This window comes from Panthera leo, chromosome B4, assembly GCF_018350215.1.
Source record: "Panthera leo isolate Ple1 chromosome B4, P.leo_Ple1_pat1.1, whole genome shotgun sequence".
Lineage (NCBI taxonomy): Eukaryota > Metazoa > Chordata > Mammalia > Carnivora > Felidae > Panthera > Panthera leo.
Window position 1 is genome coordinate 121,065,179 of NC_056685.1, and position 19,498 is coordinate 121,084,676.

A 19,498-nucleotide genomic window follows, 5' to 3' on the forward strand; every position below is an offset into this window, starting at 1 on the left:
AACCATTTTAATCATGTAAATGTTCTTGGGTCACCAAATCCTTAAGTACCTATAGTGAAAGTACTTTAGTCAGTATCAGGCTCATAGGAGTTTATAATTTATAGTCTGGGACTTAGTGAACCAGGAGTAGCATGGTTCTAAACCTGGGGTAGCATGATTCATATTGGGTGTCTCAAGATATACCCAAGCCCAAGGTAACAGAGTAAACAGGAAATTAGGAAGGCAAGCAAAGTAAAGTTGTACAACAAAACCACAGTTGGGTCCAAAACTAGGATTGCATGTAAGAACCAGAGTCTAGGGCGCCTGGGTGGCTCAGTCGGTTAAGCTTCCATCTTCAGCTCAGGTTATGATCTCGCAGTCTGTGAATTAGAGCCCCATGACAGTCTCTGTGCTGACAGCTGAGAGCCTGGAGTCTGCTTTGGATTCTGTGTCTCCCTCTCTCTGCCACTCCCTTGCTCATGCCTCTGTCTCTCACTTTCTGTCAAAAGTAAATAAACATTAAAAAAAAAAAAAAAAAAAAAAAGAACCAGAGTCTAAGGCAATATAAGCCCCCAATGGTTAGGAGCTCTAGATAATTAGCTGAAAGGCACAAGAATAGATACACAACACCAAGAAGACCTTGATCATTGTTCCATCCCAAACAGGATGCTTCTTGATTATCACCTTCCTGAGCCAGAATTGGTTCCAAGGTTAATACGTTCCCTGATAGAGCTGATATGGATCAATGTGAAGCAAAGATCTAGATAACATAGATCTGTCACCCCATTGTTTTCTAAAAAATAGAGTATGTAGTAGAAGGGAGAAAGCTCTTTTCAGTATTACTTATGATTTTGGTAAATCCTAAAACTGATATGCTAGCACCAAATCCATGGAAAATACTTTTATGAATGACCAAATTTAAGAATGTGCTTTTGACCATTAAGTATGTGCGTATTAATCTATCAGCACATATGTGGTCATAATTTTCACAACTGCAGCCTCATTAAAATAAAAGAGAAATAGAGGAAAACACTGACACTGAAACTCTTAACTCCAGAGTAGCATCAATTATTGAGTCTAGGAACTGAAGAGTCAGGACTTTGCTTTAACAAAAATTTCCCCCCAAACTTTACTCATTATAGAACCACCCCTTCAAAAAAAATCTAAACCCGACCCAAATTTCTTAGAAAATATATCAAATTGGGACACTGTTTAAGATCATCTAATATCACAGCTGCTTCACAAACGAGTCCCATTGATCTTGCCACTTTGGTCTGTGAAGTTCAATTCAATATGGTTGAAGGCAGGGTTATCAGTTCCACCATCTTCTATCGGATGAGATTTATAGCTTAAAGTATGCTTCTTCTAAAAGAAAATGTTAATACATCATTAGAAAAAAGTAACTATTCAATTCTAAATAACTGTTACTGTTTTTCTTTCTCTAAATCAGCTTGGTAGTCTACTGAGGACAAGATATATAACAGAAATGCATCATCAAAGAATAGGTCAAATACGTTCCTTGTCTATCAGAGTTCAAAAGAGAGTCTAAGGGCTAACTAGTATTCTATCTTGGGGGTAAAAGCACAGTCTTACTAATTGAAGGAGAAAGAAAGCCAACTTACTTTCTTAAAAATGTCAAAATTGGAAAGAAAGTCCTCTTTGGTTAGTAGGAATCTGCGGTCTAAGTTTTGTTTTCTTCCTCCTGAAAAACATTTACATTGTTTACATTGTTAGAAAGATAACTGTAACTACCCAGTGATGGCCCATCATACAAGCATTTGACTTGGGTGCATTCAACTCTATGCACTTATAAAACACAAAGAGAAAGAGAATCTTTTAAGCAGTGCTGGAGACTTGGCTCACCATTTCCCTTCCCTTAGTCACTCAGATTCTGCAAGCCTCTCACTATGATAAATATGAGTCTGGTGTTTAAAAACAAATGAGATGGGGCGCCTGGGTGACTCAGTCGATTAAGTGTCCGACTTCAGCTCAGGTCATGATCTCACAGTCCGTGAGTTTGAGCTCCAAGTCAGGCTCTGTGCCGACAGCTCAGAGCCTGGAGCCTGCTTCAAATTCTGTGTCTCCCTCTCTCTCTGCCCCTCCCCTGCTTGCACTGTCTCTCTCAAAAAGAAAATAAAAACATAATTTTTTTTTAAATAATAAAAAATAAAAATGAATAGATGGCTCTTAAATGCAAGCCGCCTACTCATATGGTGCTTAACCTGAGAAAGAGCCCAGTACTCATAGGGAAACTGGTTTAAAAGCATCCTCTCTGATCTACCAATAAAATATCAAACCATCTGCCTCTGCTTCAGGCAGTGGAGTTGCACTCCTCCAGTTTCAAGGCTGTGAATGTAGATGTATGTGAAGAAGTGCAGGAAATTATGAAATGTCAAATAAATTGGTTAAATGAAAATCAGTATGATGATTGTGTTGGATTCAACTCCTCTTCCCTAACATTTTGCTTTACAAAAATTATTTGTAGATACAAGTTATTTTATTTGTAGATCAAAGACTAAGCTTTTTAAAACTGTGTGCTCCTCAAACTACTTTAGTACAAAGTACACCTAGGAGATGTACTTAAAACACAGATTCCTGAACTCCAACCTGGACTAACCCAGTTAGAAACTCTGGGGTAGGGCCACTGAATCCTGATTTTTACCAAATTTCCAAAGTGATCTTTATGCTATCTAATATTTGAGTGCCTTCACTTTGGTGCAAATATTAGGCTTTTAATTACGGGAACCTCTGCTCTTCCAGAAATGGGATCAACTTTAAACTAATCAAATCAACATTGTTGAGTAACCACCATGTGCTAGAGACTCTACTAGGTGCTGGGGAGACAGAGATGAGTAAAACAATTACTGTACTCATAGCTCGCGGTCTACTTAGGGTATTATTTACCCCACTTACTGATGAAGAGACAGACCCACTTACGGTGGGTACATGGTTAGGTGAAACTGAAATGCCAACCAAGTCTGTATGGCCTGAATTGTTACAGATTCCTAGTATCCTACAGTAGATCTTTAAATTTATTTCCCCAGAAGTGTTAGGATTTCGTGTTTCTAATTTGTTTGTTTGTTTTTCTCAAGGTGTTCATTGCTGTTGTGAAATGGGAATAAGCCATATGAAATTAATGAAGTTGTATTGCTTCTTATCACTGGATGCCTGCTCAGCTGGGTATAGCATTACTTTATAAAACAAAAGATATGGTTGTATATGGTTATCAGAATAAAAACTTTTAAGGAAAAAAAAAGGGAATGTTAAAAGGGAATATTCTGATACTCCATTTCTTTTTTTTTCTTTTCAAATATTTATTTAAATTCTAGTTAGTTAACATACAGTGAAATATTGATTTCAGGAGTAGAATTCCATGATTCATCACTTACATACAACACCCAGTGGTCATCACAACAAGCACCCTCCTTAACACCTGTCATGCATCTAATCCAGCCCCCATACACCTCCCTCCATCAACCCTCAGTTTGTTCTCTATCTTTAAGAGTCTCTTATGGTTTGCTTTCTTCTCTCCCTCTCTTTTTTTCTTCCTTCCATATGTTCATCTGTTTTGTTTCTTAAATTCTACAAATGAGTGAAATCATATTGATATTCCATTTTCTTAAAGAAAAAGGAATGGGTTGAATAAGAACCTAACGTCAAATAGCACAAGGAGACTGTTGATGTGTATTCTTGATCTGAATAATTGAGCTATTTGTGAGAAAAGTTTAAAATCTGTCTTAAAATATATCAAAACAGACAAAAAGAATAAATCTACTGTGCTGGTAAATTTATTTACAAAAAAAGCCACAGTCCTTTTCGAAAAGAAAGAAAATAGTTAAAAACAGCTGTTTGAAAGGTAATAAATAGCTACAAACTTTATCATAAATGCATAAGAATTATACATTGCAATATCATTGTTGATATGTTAATATTACTACTAACTATTGATATCATTTATTAATTATAAATACAAGTATCACAGAAGCTTGAAAGGCAGTGCTATTCAGGAGTTACAAAATCATAATTGATAGTAGAATTTCTTCTACTACTTTCTACTTAGAATTTCTTCTACTATCAAGTGGCACAGTGACGGTAGCCTTGCAGCATAAAGCAAACAAAGACATCAGACGTCCTAGGACAAAAGTATAGGATTTCTGACTAGTTATTGCACATTTGAGGAAAAGGGCAGTGAGCTGCCTTCCCCTAGTCTGGTTGCTATGGAAGTACATGTGTGAGGGAATGTAGGAAATCGGGGAGCCCAGCACTTCTCACCAACTACCCTGCTATCCTGCTTTCAGCCACCAAGATCGTTCACCTGACTTACTGTAATAGCTTCCTACTTGCCCTCCTTCCTTTACAGATTATTCTCAAAACTGGATCAGAATGCTCCTTTGAGAATTATGGAAAAGTAAATTGAAAAAGTATCCCATGTAGTAGACCTAAAAGACACAGTTATGGAAAATAGGAGAGAAAAGAGAAGAAAATTAGAATAACTGTCTGAGACTCAAACATTTGACTAACAAGAGTTTCCATAAAGAGAAAACAGAAAATCACAAGAAATTACAAAAGAAATAATATGGGGAAAAAAAAAAAGAAATAATATGGGGAAATGCCTTAGAACTGAAGGGCATGAGTCTTCAGTTTGAAAAGATCCTACCGAGGCCTTAGGGCAAAGCAATCATTGTGAAATGGGTCACATACAAAGGGCCGGCAGGTAGCATAGCACTGGCATCTTAATAACAACACAGTGAACTAGAACTATAATAAAAAATAAAAATGAATAGATGGCTCTTAAATGCAAGCCGCCTACTCATATGGTGCTTAACCTGAGAAAGATTAACTGAGAAAGTTAAGACATCCTCTCAGAGGGGCACCTGGGTGGTTCAGTTGGTTGAGGGTCTGACTTTTGATTTCAGCTCAGGTCATGATCTCATAGTTTGTGAGATAGAGCAAAGTCCTGCATGAGATTGAGCCCTGCGTCAGGGTCGGCCCTGACAGCACAGAGCCTGCTTGCGATTCTCTCCCTCCCTCTCTGCCCCTCTCCTGCTTGCACATGTGCACACACACACTCTCTCTCTTTCTCTCTCAAAATAAATAAATAAACTTAATATGTTTTCACTCACATGTGTAACTTGAGAAACTTAACAGAAGACCATGGGGGAAGGGAAGGGGGAAAAAATAGTTACAGAGAAGGAAGGAGGCAAACCATAAGAAATTCTTAAATGCAGAGAACAAACTGAGGGTTCATGGGAGTGTTGCGGGGGAGAGGGAAAAATGGTGGTGGGCATTGAGGAGGATACTCGTTGGGATGAGTGTTGTATGGAAGTGATGAATCATGGAAATCTACCCCCAAAACCAAGAGCACACTGTATACACTGTATGTTAGCCAACTTGACAATAAATTACATTAAAAAAACAAACTTAAAAAAAAAGACATCCTTTCAGAAACAAGAAAGTTATTTTCAACCTAGGATTCTCTACTCAAACAAATGATCAATCAAGTATAAGGGAGAATTAAAGACACTTTTTTCCAGAGGTACCACATTTTCAAAATCTCTTGTCTACACTTTCTCAAGAACATGCTAAAAGGATGTGCTCCATTCAATTAAGGGGATAAACAAGAATTAGGAATAATGGGATACAGGCAGCGGGGAATACAACACAGGAGGGAGACAGATGGAATTCACAGAATAAGGATATGAAGTTCCAGAATAACAGTTCTATAGCAATCCCAGAGAGCAGTGTATGTACCACGTGTATTATCAGTTTGTTTTTTAAAAAATAATGTTTTTTAAGTGTATTTATCTATTTTGAGAGCGAGAGAATGAGTGGAAGAGGGGCAGAAAGAGAGGGAGAGAGAAATCCCAAGCAGGCTCCTCACTGACAGTTTTTAAATAATGTTTTTAAAATTTATGGAATCTGAAAAAAGCTTCATACTATGTTTAGATATAACAATTGTAGCGATCATTCCTTACCTGTGTATACTTCTTTAAAGTTTACAAAAAGTCAGCATAGGACAATGAAAAGATCTGATGCAGGACTGTTGTAATAATATGTGTAAAATCCCTAGCATTGTAGTAACTACATATGATATTTTAAAGACCTTATTTTTATCTTACAGCAACCTGTGAGATAGGGAAGTCAATCACCACTAACCTCAATTCATACAGAAGAAAGCTAAGCCTCAGAGTAGCTATACAGTCTTCCCTAAGTTCATGCAGCTGGTACATGGTGGAACAAAGGTTCAAAGAGAACCTTCTGCTTTCAAGTGTAGGCCCTCAAATTTCCCATGAGGAAAATGGAACAAGTAATTAAACTAGTTGTTAACAGGACTATAGTAAAATAACATCAGCAGCTATAAAACAGATATAGTAAAAACTGATATGGAGGTAAATACAACAATACTAAGGTTTAGATAGTTACCTGTTGGTAAACTGATTAGCATTCCCATGAATAATGTTACCAAAGTTCCAAGAGTGCTGAGGTAGAGATATGATAAAGAATACCAGTTATCCATCAGTGGAGTCCTGAGAAAGAACAAAAGCATAACTGTAAAATTTCACGTAATGCTACTAGCAACTAAGAGCAGTCTCAATAATCTTCATGAATGGCAAAATCAAAATAAAATATTTAATAATGTTTTTGATGTCATAATCTACAGTTCCAATTTTATCTTATTGGATAAAGAATTAAAAGCCTGAGGGAAAAATATTAAAACGCTGGCTTAGCCTTGACCATACACTATAATGCTAAATGTCCATGTGTATTCGTTCAACTTTGCTTTATGTCCCAGGTACTGTTCTTGTCATTAAAAAGTCTACCATAAAAACGGCTGACAGAGTTCCTGCCTTCATAAGGTTTACATTCTAATGGGGAGAGAAATAAAACAAACAAGTAAACTAATAAATATAATAATTTCCACTGGTGGAAAGTGCTGTAAGGAAAATAAAACAAAGTAATGTGATATTAACAGAGTGGAAAGAAGGAACTACACTCCAACATGGAGTCAGAGAAAGCCTTTAGGAAGAAGTGACATTTGAACTGAGACCTGGAGGAAAGTTCTTGAGGAAAGCATCCTAGAGAGAGGTAAACACCAGCTGACTAAAACATAGTGAGCAACAGACAGAGTTACACAAAACAAGAGGAAGACGGATTTCTTTTTTGTTGTTAGACTTGTATGAAGTTTGGATTTTACTCTCTGAGCAGTGGCTCTCAGGGAAGTACTTTAAATGGAGGAGTGACATGATCTAATCTGTTTCTAAAATGATTATTCTAGGATCTCATTTTCAGCTTTAATAGAGTAGCTTGATTTAGACCAACAATTCTGCCAAGAATAATGTATGAAAACTGGGGGAAAGAGCAGGCAGATTTTTTTTTAAGATACCAGAGAGTCACAACAATTAGAACTTGAGGGGCCAAGATCCCAGAAAGATGGAAACACACTGAGGTGAGCTATTGAAATTAAGATGTGGTATTACTGGGAGAAAAAACAAACAAACAAAAAACAAAAACAAAAACAAAAAACAGACAAAGTAGAACAGAAGAGAGAATCAAGAGACAGACCCACAAGAAAATAATCATCTGGTTTATGTCAAAGTTGACAGTACTTTGTAATGGGGTAAAGGGAAGTTCTTTCCAATAAGTGGTACTTGGTTAATCGAATATCCATATGGGAAAAAATGAGTCTTGATCACAGCACCCACAGAAATCAATTCCAAAGGAGATTACATTCATAAATGGAAACAGTTAACTAACAATAAAGCATTTAAATTAAAAATTTGAAGAATCTCTTTATGACCTCAGGATAGGCAAAGATGTAATTGGGATACACAGAAGACTGAACATATAGGAAAAAGACTGATAAAGTTGAACATAATTAAAATGAAAACATTTTATTTTCATTTTAAATGAAAATAAGTATCACCAAAAGTATCACTAAAAGAGTAAAAAGGCAATCCACAAAGTGGGAGAAAAATATTTTCAAAATATATTTTGTATCTAGAATATATCAAGAACTCCTAGGGGCACCTGGGTGGCTCAGTGGGTTCAGCGTCCGACTTCAGCTCAGGTCATGATCCCACAGCTCATGAATTTGAGCCCCTGTTGGGCTCTGTGCTGACAGCTCGAAACCTGGAGCCTGCTTCGGATTTTGTGTCTCCCTCTGTCTCTGCCCCTAACCCACTTGCATTCTGTCTCTCTCAAAAATAAATAAACATTAAAAAAGAACTCCTAAATAAATAATAAAAAAACTGAGAATGCATTTAAAAATGGATAAAAGATTTCAACAGACAAGTGACTAAATATTCAAATGGAAATGGCCAATAAATATATTAAAAGGTATCAAATGTAACTGATCATAAGGGAAATGCAAATTAAAACTACAACAAGCTATCAATATATACACATCAAGCATTGGGAACTTAATAAAAACTGAATGTGGGTAATGGAAATGCAGAATCTAGACGACCAAAGGGTATTTTATTTCATCTTCAGCTGTGAACTTTACTCCCCTTGTACTCTAGCGACATTGACTAGGTGTGATTTCCTAAGGTGCCACGTGGCTTCAGAACTTCATGCTTTTGCATACACTATTCCTTCACTGTGCGATTTTCTTCTTCCTTTGGTCCCTCTGCCCAACCTGTTCACCTGACTAATTCCAATTTATGTAATCCTCTAAGAAGGTTTCCTTCACTCCACTCAGGAAGAGTTAAGCTCTTCCTTCTGCTGGCTCTCTTGATCACCTATGAATACCACTTACCACAAGCATTGTTTGTGTATCTTCTTGTCCAATTTCCCTTCTGGTCATTTTCTGTGGTAAGAATGACTTTCCAGACCTCTGTCTAGCCAGCCTCCGCATCCTTCAAGTCCTACCTCTCCAAAGTCTTCCTGCTACTCCAACCTTGTTTATATTCATTCTTTTAACAAGTATTTATCAAGTAGTTATTACTATTTATCATGTGCTAGTTTTATACTTATTTTATACTTACTGTGCTTACTGGATTGATTGTTTTGTATACATTAGCATACTCTCTCCAGCTAAATTATAATTTCCTGGAAGGCAGGAACCACAGTGAAAGGGGAAGACTTTCTAGGGATATCACAGAAATGGCCAGCCCAGAGTTGAGTATGTATTCATTCTTAAAAATTCTTGCTTGGGGCGCCTGAGTGGCTCAGTCGGTTAAGCGTCCGACTTCAGCTCAGGTCACGATCTCACGGTCCGTGAGTTCGAGCCCCGCGTCGGGCTCTGGGCTGATGGCTCAGAGCCTGGAGCCTCCTTCCGATTCTGTGTCTCCCTCTCTCTCTGCCCCTCCCCCGTTCATGCTCTGTCTCTCTCTGTCTCAAAAAAAAAAAAAAAAAAAAAAAGTTAAAAAAAAAAAAATTCTTGCTTATTACCTGTTATTTTATAAATAAGCTAACCTATAAAAGTAATTATTATGGTACCAGGTATATACTAAACCTCAGTTAATTTATTTGTTTCAGAATCCAAATAACTATTTTGTCTCAGACTCTTAAATTAAGAGAGATATTTACACAACCAGGACAAATGCTAAGCAAAACTGTGAAACAAGTACATCCTGAATGTCCTCCCACATATATATGTGCATCCTACACATGTACATTAGTGCTTTCATGCTTGTCCAAACTGCTCCTTGCACTTCCTTGCCCCTCACCCCACAGCACCCCACCTAGTCAGACCTCCCCCAAATATGCCTCAGGCTCTGGAACTACCTTTTCTTTCTATTTATGAAGCATTTGCCAGCCTTGAACTTCCACTGGCAGGCATTCTCATAGTTATATTTTCTTTGGAACATGAATCACTAATTGTAACAGTTACATTCCTTCTCTCAGGAGGGTGTCCAGCTAAAGTGGGCATGAGTCCTTAATGGCTTCATTCCAAGAAAGCTGGAGCTGGGGGCAATAATTGGGGGGCAACAACCTCATCTCCGTACTCCTTGAACATTTCTATTGGGGTTTATGCTTTAAGGCTGTACATATAATTGTCCACTATAGAAAGTCTTGCCCTCACATCCACTATATAATAAAACACTCACCTATTAGCAGACCCACAACATTTCATTAAATCAGACAACATAAGGATCCACAAGCCTAAAAGTATACCACATACAGAAAACTCTAGTAAGAATATCACAGCTGCAACTCATTGCTAATGTTCTAAAGGTTTGGAATCTTTAAACCTAAACAAATAGCAATAATCTAACATATTTAGATGATTGTAGCTTTTAGTCTGTAAAAGCTATACCTCAAAGACTATAGAAGCAATGTTCTTTTATAATGGTACTTTTCGTTTTAAAAGGTTTTTAGTTGACAAAGACAATTTTTCATTCAACTAGAGCTGATATTTGGTAGCATTTACCCATAATAGTTTTTTTGTGTTACAATTCAAGTCTTCTCCAGATCTGTAAGCATGACAGAAGTGTATCAAAATTAAGAACATATAGCAATTTTTGCTGTTTCTGAGCAAAATACCATAGCCAGCAAGCCACAAGGGCTCTACGCATTTCAGATCAGGGAAAAATCACAGCACTGCAGGCAAGACAGAAAGCAACTGTTCTCTACCTGTCACATACATTTCTTAAAAATATGACATTACAAAGTTTAATTCAATACCTTTCAGCACCATATACTTGAAAAGCACTAGTAGAAAATGGCATTTCTGTGGTTGTCACCCAATTTGTCACATTGTATGTGCTGTTACAGCCATAGGTTTCAAGGCTTAGTGGCATAGTTCTCTCAGGCAGTGGAGGATACAGTTGAGCTCCAATTCCTACCCACAAAGAAACAACAAATCCAGCCAGAAGACCAGCAAGTGCTCCCTGCAAAACAAGAGTGCTTTTAAAAGAAAAAATAACACAGCTTGCTTTGAGATGGAAATTAACATTAGAAGGTTAAGCTCAACATGGTCCAAGTCAGATTTACCAGCTTTTCTCCTAAAATCATCCTTCTCCCAAGATCCCTGCCTCTTGTCAAGAGTGGCAGGGACCACTGGTCCTTTAGCCCAGAGCCCTGGGGAGTCTGTAACCCCATTCCCTTTTCCATAACCCTACCTAGCCAATCACCAATTCCTGCCCATTTTTCTTTTAGTTGATCTCATAATTCCATTTCTTCTACTCTGTTCCATAGCTAGCACTCTGCTCTGGCCTCCTGCTTTCTTCACACCCAAATAACCACAACAGTCACACCACTGACCCCAGACCAATTGCCCCCTATATTTTTATTTAGTCTGTAAACAAATGGTATGCCATATGAACAACAGATTATGAAGGAGAAATCATACACAGAGTTTATTCCTATACTTAATAACATGCACGATCATAATTGTGCTTCAGGGTAATTAGGGGAAACCAGGAAGCAGTTTTCACAAATGACTGCCATGGTGCATATAACCACACTTAGTATTTCTAAAGACAGGTAGGGATGTCCTCCCTGAAGACAGCTGGTTTCCCAGTCCTTGGAAAACTTGGAGTCCCCACTTCTGCTTTTCATCAGTAATCCAGATGTTCTGCTGGACTTTGAATGATTTAAGCCCTAGTTCCAAATGATGGGAACAAAAGCAAAACTTGAGCTAGGAAGCCTCTTCCCCTGTGGTGAAATTTTGCCCCTTCCTTTAAGAATACTGACCAGGGGCGCCTGGTTGGTTCAGTCAGTTAACCGTCTGATTTTGGCTCAGGTCATGATGTCACAGCTAGTAGTTTCAAGCCCCACATCAGGATCCATGCTAACAGTGTGGAGCCTGCTTGGGATTCTCTCTCTTTCCCTCTCTCTCTGCCCCTCCACCACTCTTACTTTCTTTCTCGCTCAAAAATAAATAAATAAACTTAAAAAATAATAATACTGACCAGACAATGCAGCTTGTGCCTCAGGATCCCCATAGAAAGGACAGGGTAGAATATTTGAAGTCAGGGGGGAAAACATAAGCAAAATCATAGGGTAGGAAAAAAGAATGGTGTGCTGATAGGAGAAAATAAAGGCTGATGACCAGATCAGAGGATTTGTGTTAGGGTCGAAGACTGTGCGCTCCTTCATTAAGCTGTGAACCTTGAAAGCAGAATTAGATTTCTTTGGTTTTGGTACCCCAAAACTTATGACACTTATGACAGTGCTGGACATATACAGGAGTGCAATAAATATTTTTTCAATATTATGAGGTTGGAATAGTAGTGTGGCCACCTGTTGACAGGCCAGACTTGCTTATTCTCAGCATTGTATACGGTTTGTTCAAAGATCCGCAAAATTATAAAACCTGTGAAAGCAAAAATATTCAGTGCTCTCTATTCCCAGGACAGTACTCAGCTCATAAATGTTCAATGAATGAATAAGAAGAGGGGAGGGAACAAGGGAGAAAAGGGAAGGAAGAAGAGAAGCAAAGGAAGAGAAGGAGAAAAGGAGAAGGGGAGAAAGGGTGAGAAGGTAGGAGGAAGAGAGGGAGGCAGGAAGTCCACTCCAAGGTAAGGGTAGATATTCTGGTGAAACATGTGGATGCAGTAAAAAGAGGTACCTCCTATGACAGGAATAATATCATACTTCTCTTGAAAAAAGGATATGTGGGACCTTGTCTGCTACAGCTTTTCTGGAGGCACCCCATGGTGGCAGTAAATGTCAAAAACCAAAAGTCAGTCCTGTTTTAATGTTTCAAACACTCAAAAAGCACTGTGCATTTCAAAATGCAAAGAGTCTAACCAAAGCTTCAACATTCTGAGGTTGATATGAACCATTCTCTTTCACTGTGATTAATTTCTACAAAACTTGTGCTTCATATGATATTTCATTGAGAATTATTATTATTAGTTAGAATTATTATTTTTGTGAAGTTTTTATTTGTGTACACTTGGCACACAATGTTACATTAATTTCAGGGGTACTGAAACACAGTGATTTAATTTCTATATATATTATGTTATGCTCACCACAAGTACAGCTACCATCTGTTGAGAATTATTTCTCTGAGAATTATTAGTAATAATGGTAACAGCCTTTATTAGTAGCTGCCTTACCAATCCCTAATGCCTCATGAAGAAAATGGAATTCTAAATGTAAAGTCATAGTTTTGTGGTTATTCTACATCTGTCTGAAACAACAAAACATGCATTATCAGTTTTTCCTGAATGTCAGCCTATAGCAGGCCTGATTAGATGGAGTTTCCTTTCGCTTTCAGAGAAATAATTTCAATTTCATTTACTCCAAACAAAATCTAGTACTTCAAAGCACAGATATGTCTATGTAGAAGAGAGATATTACCTTATTCTGGATACTATTCCCAATTATGATCACCCCTTTGGGGCCAGAACCATGGTGTTGGAGCTATAGCTTTAAATATCAGGAATATAAACTCTCTGGTCAAGGTGGTGAATATCTTATCTTATTGCTTCTCTTTGCTATACTCTGGCTAGTCACAAGTATCCTCAGCTCTATTGCCCTTAAATCTTTCATATCTGAGCCTGTTGATCTCCTTTAAATCCTAGTGATTAATTTTCAAGAAGGGCAAAAAGATAAATGCACAAAAAAGTTGCTGCTTTAGTTATATAATATTCATAATATATTACATATAATATGTTTCATAACATATGTACTTTAGTTATATAATATTCTATATTATATTTTAATTATATAATTATAGAATATATTATATATTATTAATTATATAAGTATTTAGTTACATAATATATGTTGTTTTGGCAATTTCCATTTAGCTTTACATATGCACAATCCCAGTGCATAGTAATTTATTGTACACCCCAGCAAAGTCAATATGAGTAATTAAGTCATCAAGTCACTAATGACAGATATCAAAGGAATTATATCTTTACAACTGACAAAAATTGAGCCACTACTATATTTGGGAAATTAAGCTTTACACATATTCACTCTTTATACTTACAATTGAGTTGGCAAAGGGAACCAAAATGCCCAAAGCAAACAAGCCCAGAAGTGGTCCACCAATCATGCCAAATATACTGAGGGCTGCCTACAAAAATAACAAAAAGTCAACAGCTAGTAATCTCAAATACCAAGTTAAAAAGTTTCAAATAAATTTCATCAGAATGAGAACTTAGTCAGCCTCTTCCAGAAAATCATGGCAGCCTTATCATTGGCAAATAGGTCATCAGAACTTAGAAGCTTCTGTTTCTCAGTCTCAACTATTAATCTGTTCATTCAGGTACCTCAATAAAGGAAGCAAAACATAAAGAAGGTAGAGAGTCATGAGACAATGGGAGCACCTATATGAATGCATAAGACAAGAGGGACACTACTCCTCCCAACTGTTTTTGCAGGTGTTAATAATCAATCACATTACTCCTTTGTGCTTTGATTCTCAAAATCTTCTGCAAAACAAGACTGTGGGTAAGTACTCCTAAGTGAACAGAGATGGCAATGAAACCCAACACCATCTTTGGTTCCCTAAGAATGGAATTAGAATGAAAACCAGGATTTAAAAAAAAAAAAAAAAAAGATTGATCAAATCATGTAGAAAGATTTAAAATGTAATTGGCTAACTGTAACCTTTGTTTGATGTATAGATGTCAAAAGAAATTACAATGTGAACAATGGAGATATGCAAATAGCTAAAAATTCCAAGAGATATGAGTTCCCAATAATCCAATGGCTAATTTTTAATAGTGGACAGAACCATATAAGAAGAATTAGGGAACACATTAGTTTGTCTACAGAGTAAAGGGGCTTGATAAAACAGAATGAGCAAATCAAAGAAAAAACATTGAGTCAAGAAAAATCTTATAGGATACAGACAGCAGTCTTAGGTTAACAACAATTACAAAGCCTACCTTTTGGACTATAGAAGGGAGTGTGGATACAGATGACAAACAACTATTGTTTGAGGAGAATATGGCTCAGAATATCATCCTAAGGAGTCATTTCACAACTTCTCTCGAACCAGAGCCCAGGAGGAAGGGAGATAGACTTCAATGCATAATGTGAAATAAGTCACATGGCCCACGAATCAGGCTATGACAGTGTGACCTGTGAGTCAGTTTTGGAGACACAAGGAATATATCCCCAAAAAGATCTATCTCAGGAAATAATACTTAAGTTAGAGAGGAAGCAAGCAAAAACTGGCTTAGAGTTATGATGACATACCTAGAACACCCCACTGTATATACTCAGGCCAGAGTTGATATATGATAAAAAGGGAAAGTAACCACATTAAGAGCTATAAGCTATACAGAAGAATAAGCAATAATGCAGACTACAGAAGAATAAGCAATAATGCAGACTATGGAGGAAAGCACATTCAGAGGACTTTTGCTGGTTATGGCTTAGCTGTACTAGATAAGCTTGGTGCATCTGGACATAATTCATTCACTCATATAGTCAAGATGAGATTAAGCTATTTTAACAACTGATACGCCTTAAGCAATAATCAACCAGAATGGACCCACGCCTTAGGTCTAAAGAAGGAGTCTGGACGACCTGCTTTGTCCAGCATTGATCTTCAACTTTCTGGAAAATGGGGAGATCCAGGAGTCCCAGACAGGGAGCCGAGGTGCCCAGAGAAGGTCCAGGGAGGGTTTGGGGTGATCTGATAAGTGGATATTTATGAACAAGTACAAAATAGGTACATTCAAGCTGAATTTATTAAATGTCTTGAACACTGCAGTAGACACCAGATATTTGATACAGTGTTAGACAACAATGTCAAAATTTTTTCATGGAATTATACACTATTTAGTAAAACAGACATTAAGTAAATCACTACAATATAATATGATAATGGAAATAAGAATATGGTAAGAGAAACACAAAGTGTTCTAAGAATATGTGGCAGAGGGAAACTTAAACATATGCAGGGAACAGAAAGGATGTTTAAGTTGAAACTTGAAGAATAGAAGATGGCAGTGTAGGAGGACGCTGGACTCACCTCGTCCTGTTGATTGCTTAGACTCCACCCACATAGGCCTAAATAACCCAGAAAACTGCCAGAAGACTAGCAGAATGGACTCTCCGGAGCCAAGCGTAGACAAGAGGCCCACAGAAGAGGGTAGGAAGGGCGGAGAGACGGTGTGTGCTACACGGACTGGTGGGAGGGAGCTGTGGCGGTGGAAGGGCAGCCCACAGGAAGGCAGAGCCCCCAAAGTCTGGCTTGCAAAAGTGGAGGGGCCGGACTGCGTGAGTTCTGAAAGCCAGCGGGACTTAACATCTGGAATGTTAAAAGTCAACAGCTCTGCTCTCAGACAGTGGGGAGGGCGAGAGGACGCCTGGAGGGAGAGTTGTTGAGCCCCAGAAGGACACAGCTCAGCGGGGGAACAAAGGCACTGGCAAGCACCATTTCCCTCTCCTATCCCCCAGCTGAAATTCCAGAGGGAACCAGTTCCTGTCACCGAACTTGCTTGCTTGCACCTCACAAACGCCCAACGCTGTGCTTCTGTGGATCTATCCCTGGGATGGGCCCGCCTCCCTCCCGGTGCTGCAGGGCCCCTCCCACAGGGGACCACGGAGAGCAAAGCGAGCTAAGCCTGCCCCTCCCTCCCCTGTTCACCTTGCGGATCCACCTGGGCTAACACACCCTTGGCCAGATCCCATCAAAGCAGCACCACAAGCCTCGCAGTGTGCAAGCAGCCCAGACAGGGGCCATGCCATTCCACAGTGAGTCCTGCCCTTGGGAGAGGGGAAGATAAGGTACACACCAGTCTGACTGTGGCCCCAGCGGTGGGCTGGGGGCAGACATCAGGTCTGACTGCGGCCCCACCCACCAACACAAGTTTCTCTGGACAGCACAGGGGAAGTGCCCTGCAGTTTGGAGCTACTGCAGGGACTTGCCAAAATGATGAAACGGAAGAATTCTCCTCAAAGGAAACTCCAGGAAGTAGTGACAGCTAACAAATTGATCAAAACCAATTTAAGCAATAAAACAACAAGAATTTAGAATAATAGTCATAAAATTAATCCCTGGTCTTGAAAAAAGCATAGAGGACAACAGAGAATCTATTGCCACAGAGATCAAGGGACTAAAAAATAGTCATGAGGAATTAAAAAATGCTATGAATGAGGTGCAAAATAAAATGGAGACAGCAATAGCACAGATTGAAAAGGCAGAGGAGAGAATAGGTGAACTAGAAGATAAAACTATGGAAAAAGAGGAGGCTGAGAAAAAGATTTTAAAAAATCCAGGAGTATGAGGGGAGAACTGGAGAACTAAGCGATGCAATCAAAGAGAACAATATCCGTATCCTAGGAATTCCAGAAGAAGAAGAGAGAGAGAGAAAGGGGCTGAAGGTGTACTTGAACAAATCATAGCTGAGAACTTCCCTGATTAGGGAAGGAAACAGGCACTGAAATCCAAGAGGCACAGAGAACTCCCTTCAGTCGTAACATAAATCGAACTTCTGCACAACATATCATAGTGAAACTGGCAAAATACAAGGATAAGAGAGAATTCTTAAAGCAGCTAAGGATAAATGAGCCTTAACATACAAAGGTAGACACATAAGGGTAGTAGCAGGTCTATCTACTGAAACTTGGCAGGCCAGAAAGGAATGGCAGGAAATCTTCAATGTGATGAACAGAAAAAATATGCAGCCAAGAATCCTTTATCCAGCAAGTCTGTCATTCAGAATAGAAGGAGAGATAAAGGTTTTCCCAAACAAAAACTGAAGGACTTCATCACCACTAAACCAGCCCTACAAGAGATCCTAAGGGGGACTCTGTGAGTGAAATGTTGCAAGGACCACAAAGTACCAGAGACATCACTACAAGCATGAAACCTACAGATATCACAATGACTCTAAACCCATATATTTCAATTAATAACACTGAATGTAAATGGACTAAATGCTCCAACCAAAAAACATAGGGTATCAGAATGGATAAAAAAACAAGACCCATCTATTTGCTGTCTACAAGAGACTCATTTTAGACCTGAGGACACCTTCAGATTGAAAGTGAGGGGATGGAGAACTATCTATCATGCTACTGGAAGTCAAAAGAAAGTTGGAGTAGCCATACTTATATCAGACAAACTAGACTTTAAATTAAAGGTTATAACAAGAGATGAAGAAGGGAATTACATAAAAATTACAGGGTCTATCCATCAGGAAGAACTAACAATTATATATGTCTGTGCACCGAATATGGAAGCCCCCAAATATATAAAACAATTAATCACAAACATAAGCAACCTTATTGATAACAATGTGGTAATTGCAGGGAACTTTAATACTCCACTTACAACAATGGATAGATCATCTAGACACAGGAGCAATAAAGAAACAGGGCCCTGAATGATACATTGGATCAGATGGACTTGACAGATACATTTAGAACTCTTCATCCCAAAGCAACAGAATATACTTTCTTCTCGAGTGCACATGGAACATTCTCCAAGATAGATCATATTCTGGGTCACAAAACAGCCCTTCATAAGTATACAAGAATTGAGATCATACCATGCACACTTTCAGACCACAATGCTATGAAACTTAAAATCAACCACAGGAAAAATCTGGAAAACCTCCAAAAGCATAGAGGTTAAAGAACACCCTACTAAAGAATGAGTGGGTCAACCAGGCAATTAGAGAAGAAATTAAAAAATATATGGAAACAAATGAAAATGAAAATACAACAATCCAAATGCTTTGGGATGCAGCGAAGGTAGTCCTGAGAGGAAAATACATTCCAATCCAGGCCTATCTCCAGAAACAAGAAAAATCCCAAATACAAAATCTAACAGCACACCTAAAGGAAATAGAAGCAGAACAGCAAAGACACCCCAAACCCAGCATAAGAAGAGAGATAATAAAGATCAGAGCAGAAATAAATAATATAGAATCTAAAAAAACTGTAGAGTACATCAATGAAATCAAGAGTTGGTTTTTTGAAAAAAGACACTAAATTGATAAACCTCTAGCCAGGCTTCTGAAAAAGAAAAGGGAGAGGACCCAAACAGATAAAATCATGAATGAAAATGGAATTATTACAACCAATCCCTCAGAAATACAAGCAATTATCAGGGAATACTATGAAAAATTATATGCCAACAAACTGGACAACCTGGAAGAAATGGACAAATTCCTAAACACCCACACACTTCCAAAACTCAAACAGGAAGAAATAGAAAGCTTGAACAGACCCATAACCAGTGAAGAAATGGAATCAGTTATCAAAAATCTCCCAACAAATAAGAGTCCAGGACCAGATGGCTTCCCTGGGGAATTCTACCAGACATTTAAAGCAGAGATAATACCTATCCTTCTCAAGCTGTTCCAAAAAACAGAAAGGGAAGGAAAACTTCCAGACTCATTCTATGAAGCCAGCATTACTTTGATTCCCAAACCAGGCAGAGACCCAGCAAAAAAAGGGAACTACAGGCCAATATCCCTGATGAATATGGATGCAAAAATTCTCAACAAGATACTAGCAAATTGAATTCAACAGCATACAAAAAGAATTATTCACCATGATCAAGTGGAATTCATTCCTGGGCTGCAGGTCTGGTTCAACATTCACAAATCAATCAATGTGATACATCACATTAATAAAAGAAAAG

At 38.2% G+C, this 19,498-nt stretch overlaps 1 protein-coding gene across 1 annotated transcript in view; it reads right to left on the bottom strand.

Moving 5' to 3' along the window:
* Positions 1-1,218: 1,218 nt before the first annotated feature.
* SLC5A8 (solute carrier family 5 member 8) overlaps positions 1,219-19,498 on the bottom strand; it is a 53,306-nt gene continuing 35,026 nt past the window's right edge. Inside the window, exons 11-15 of the mRNA XM_042944660.1 lie at positions 13,877-13,963; positions 10,609-10,814; positions 6,403-6,506; positions 1,602-1,681; positions 1,219-1,344 (exon numbers count right to left, since the gene is read on the bottom strand). Coding sequence (XP_042800594.1) covers positions 1,219-1,344; positions 1,602-1,681; positions 6,403-6,506; positions 10,609-10,814; positions 13,877-13,963 — 603 coding nt within the window. The remainder of the gene's footprint in view (positions 1,345-1,601; positions 1,682-6,402; positions 6,507-10,608; positions 10,815-13,876; positions 13,964-19,498) is intronic.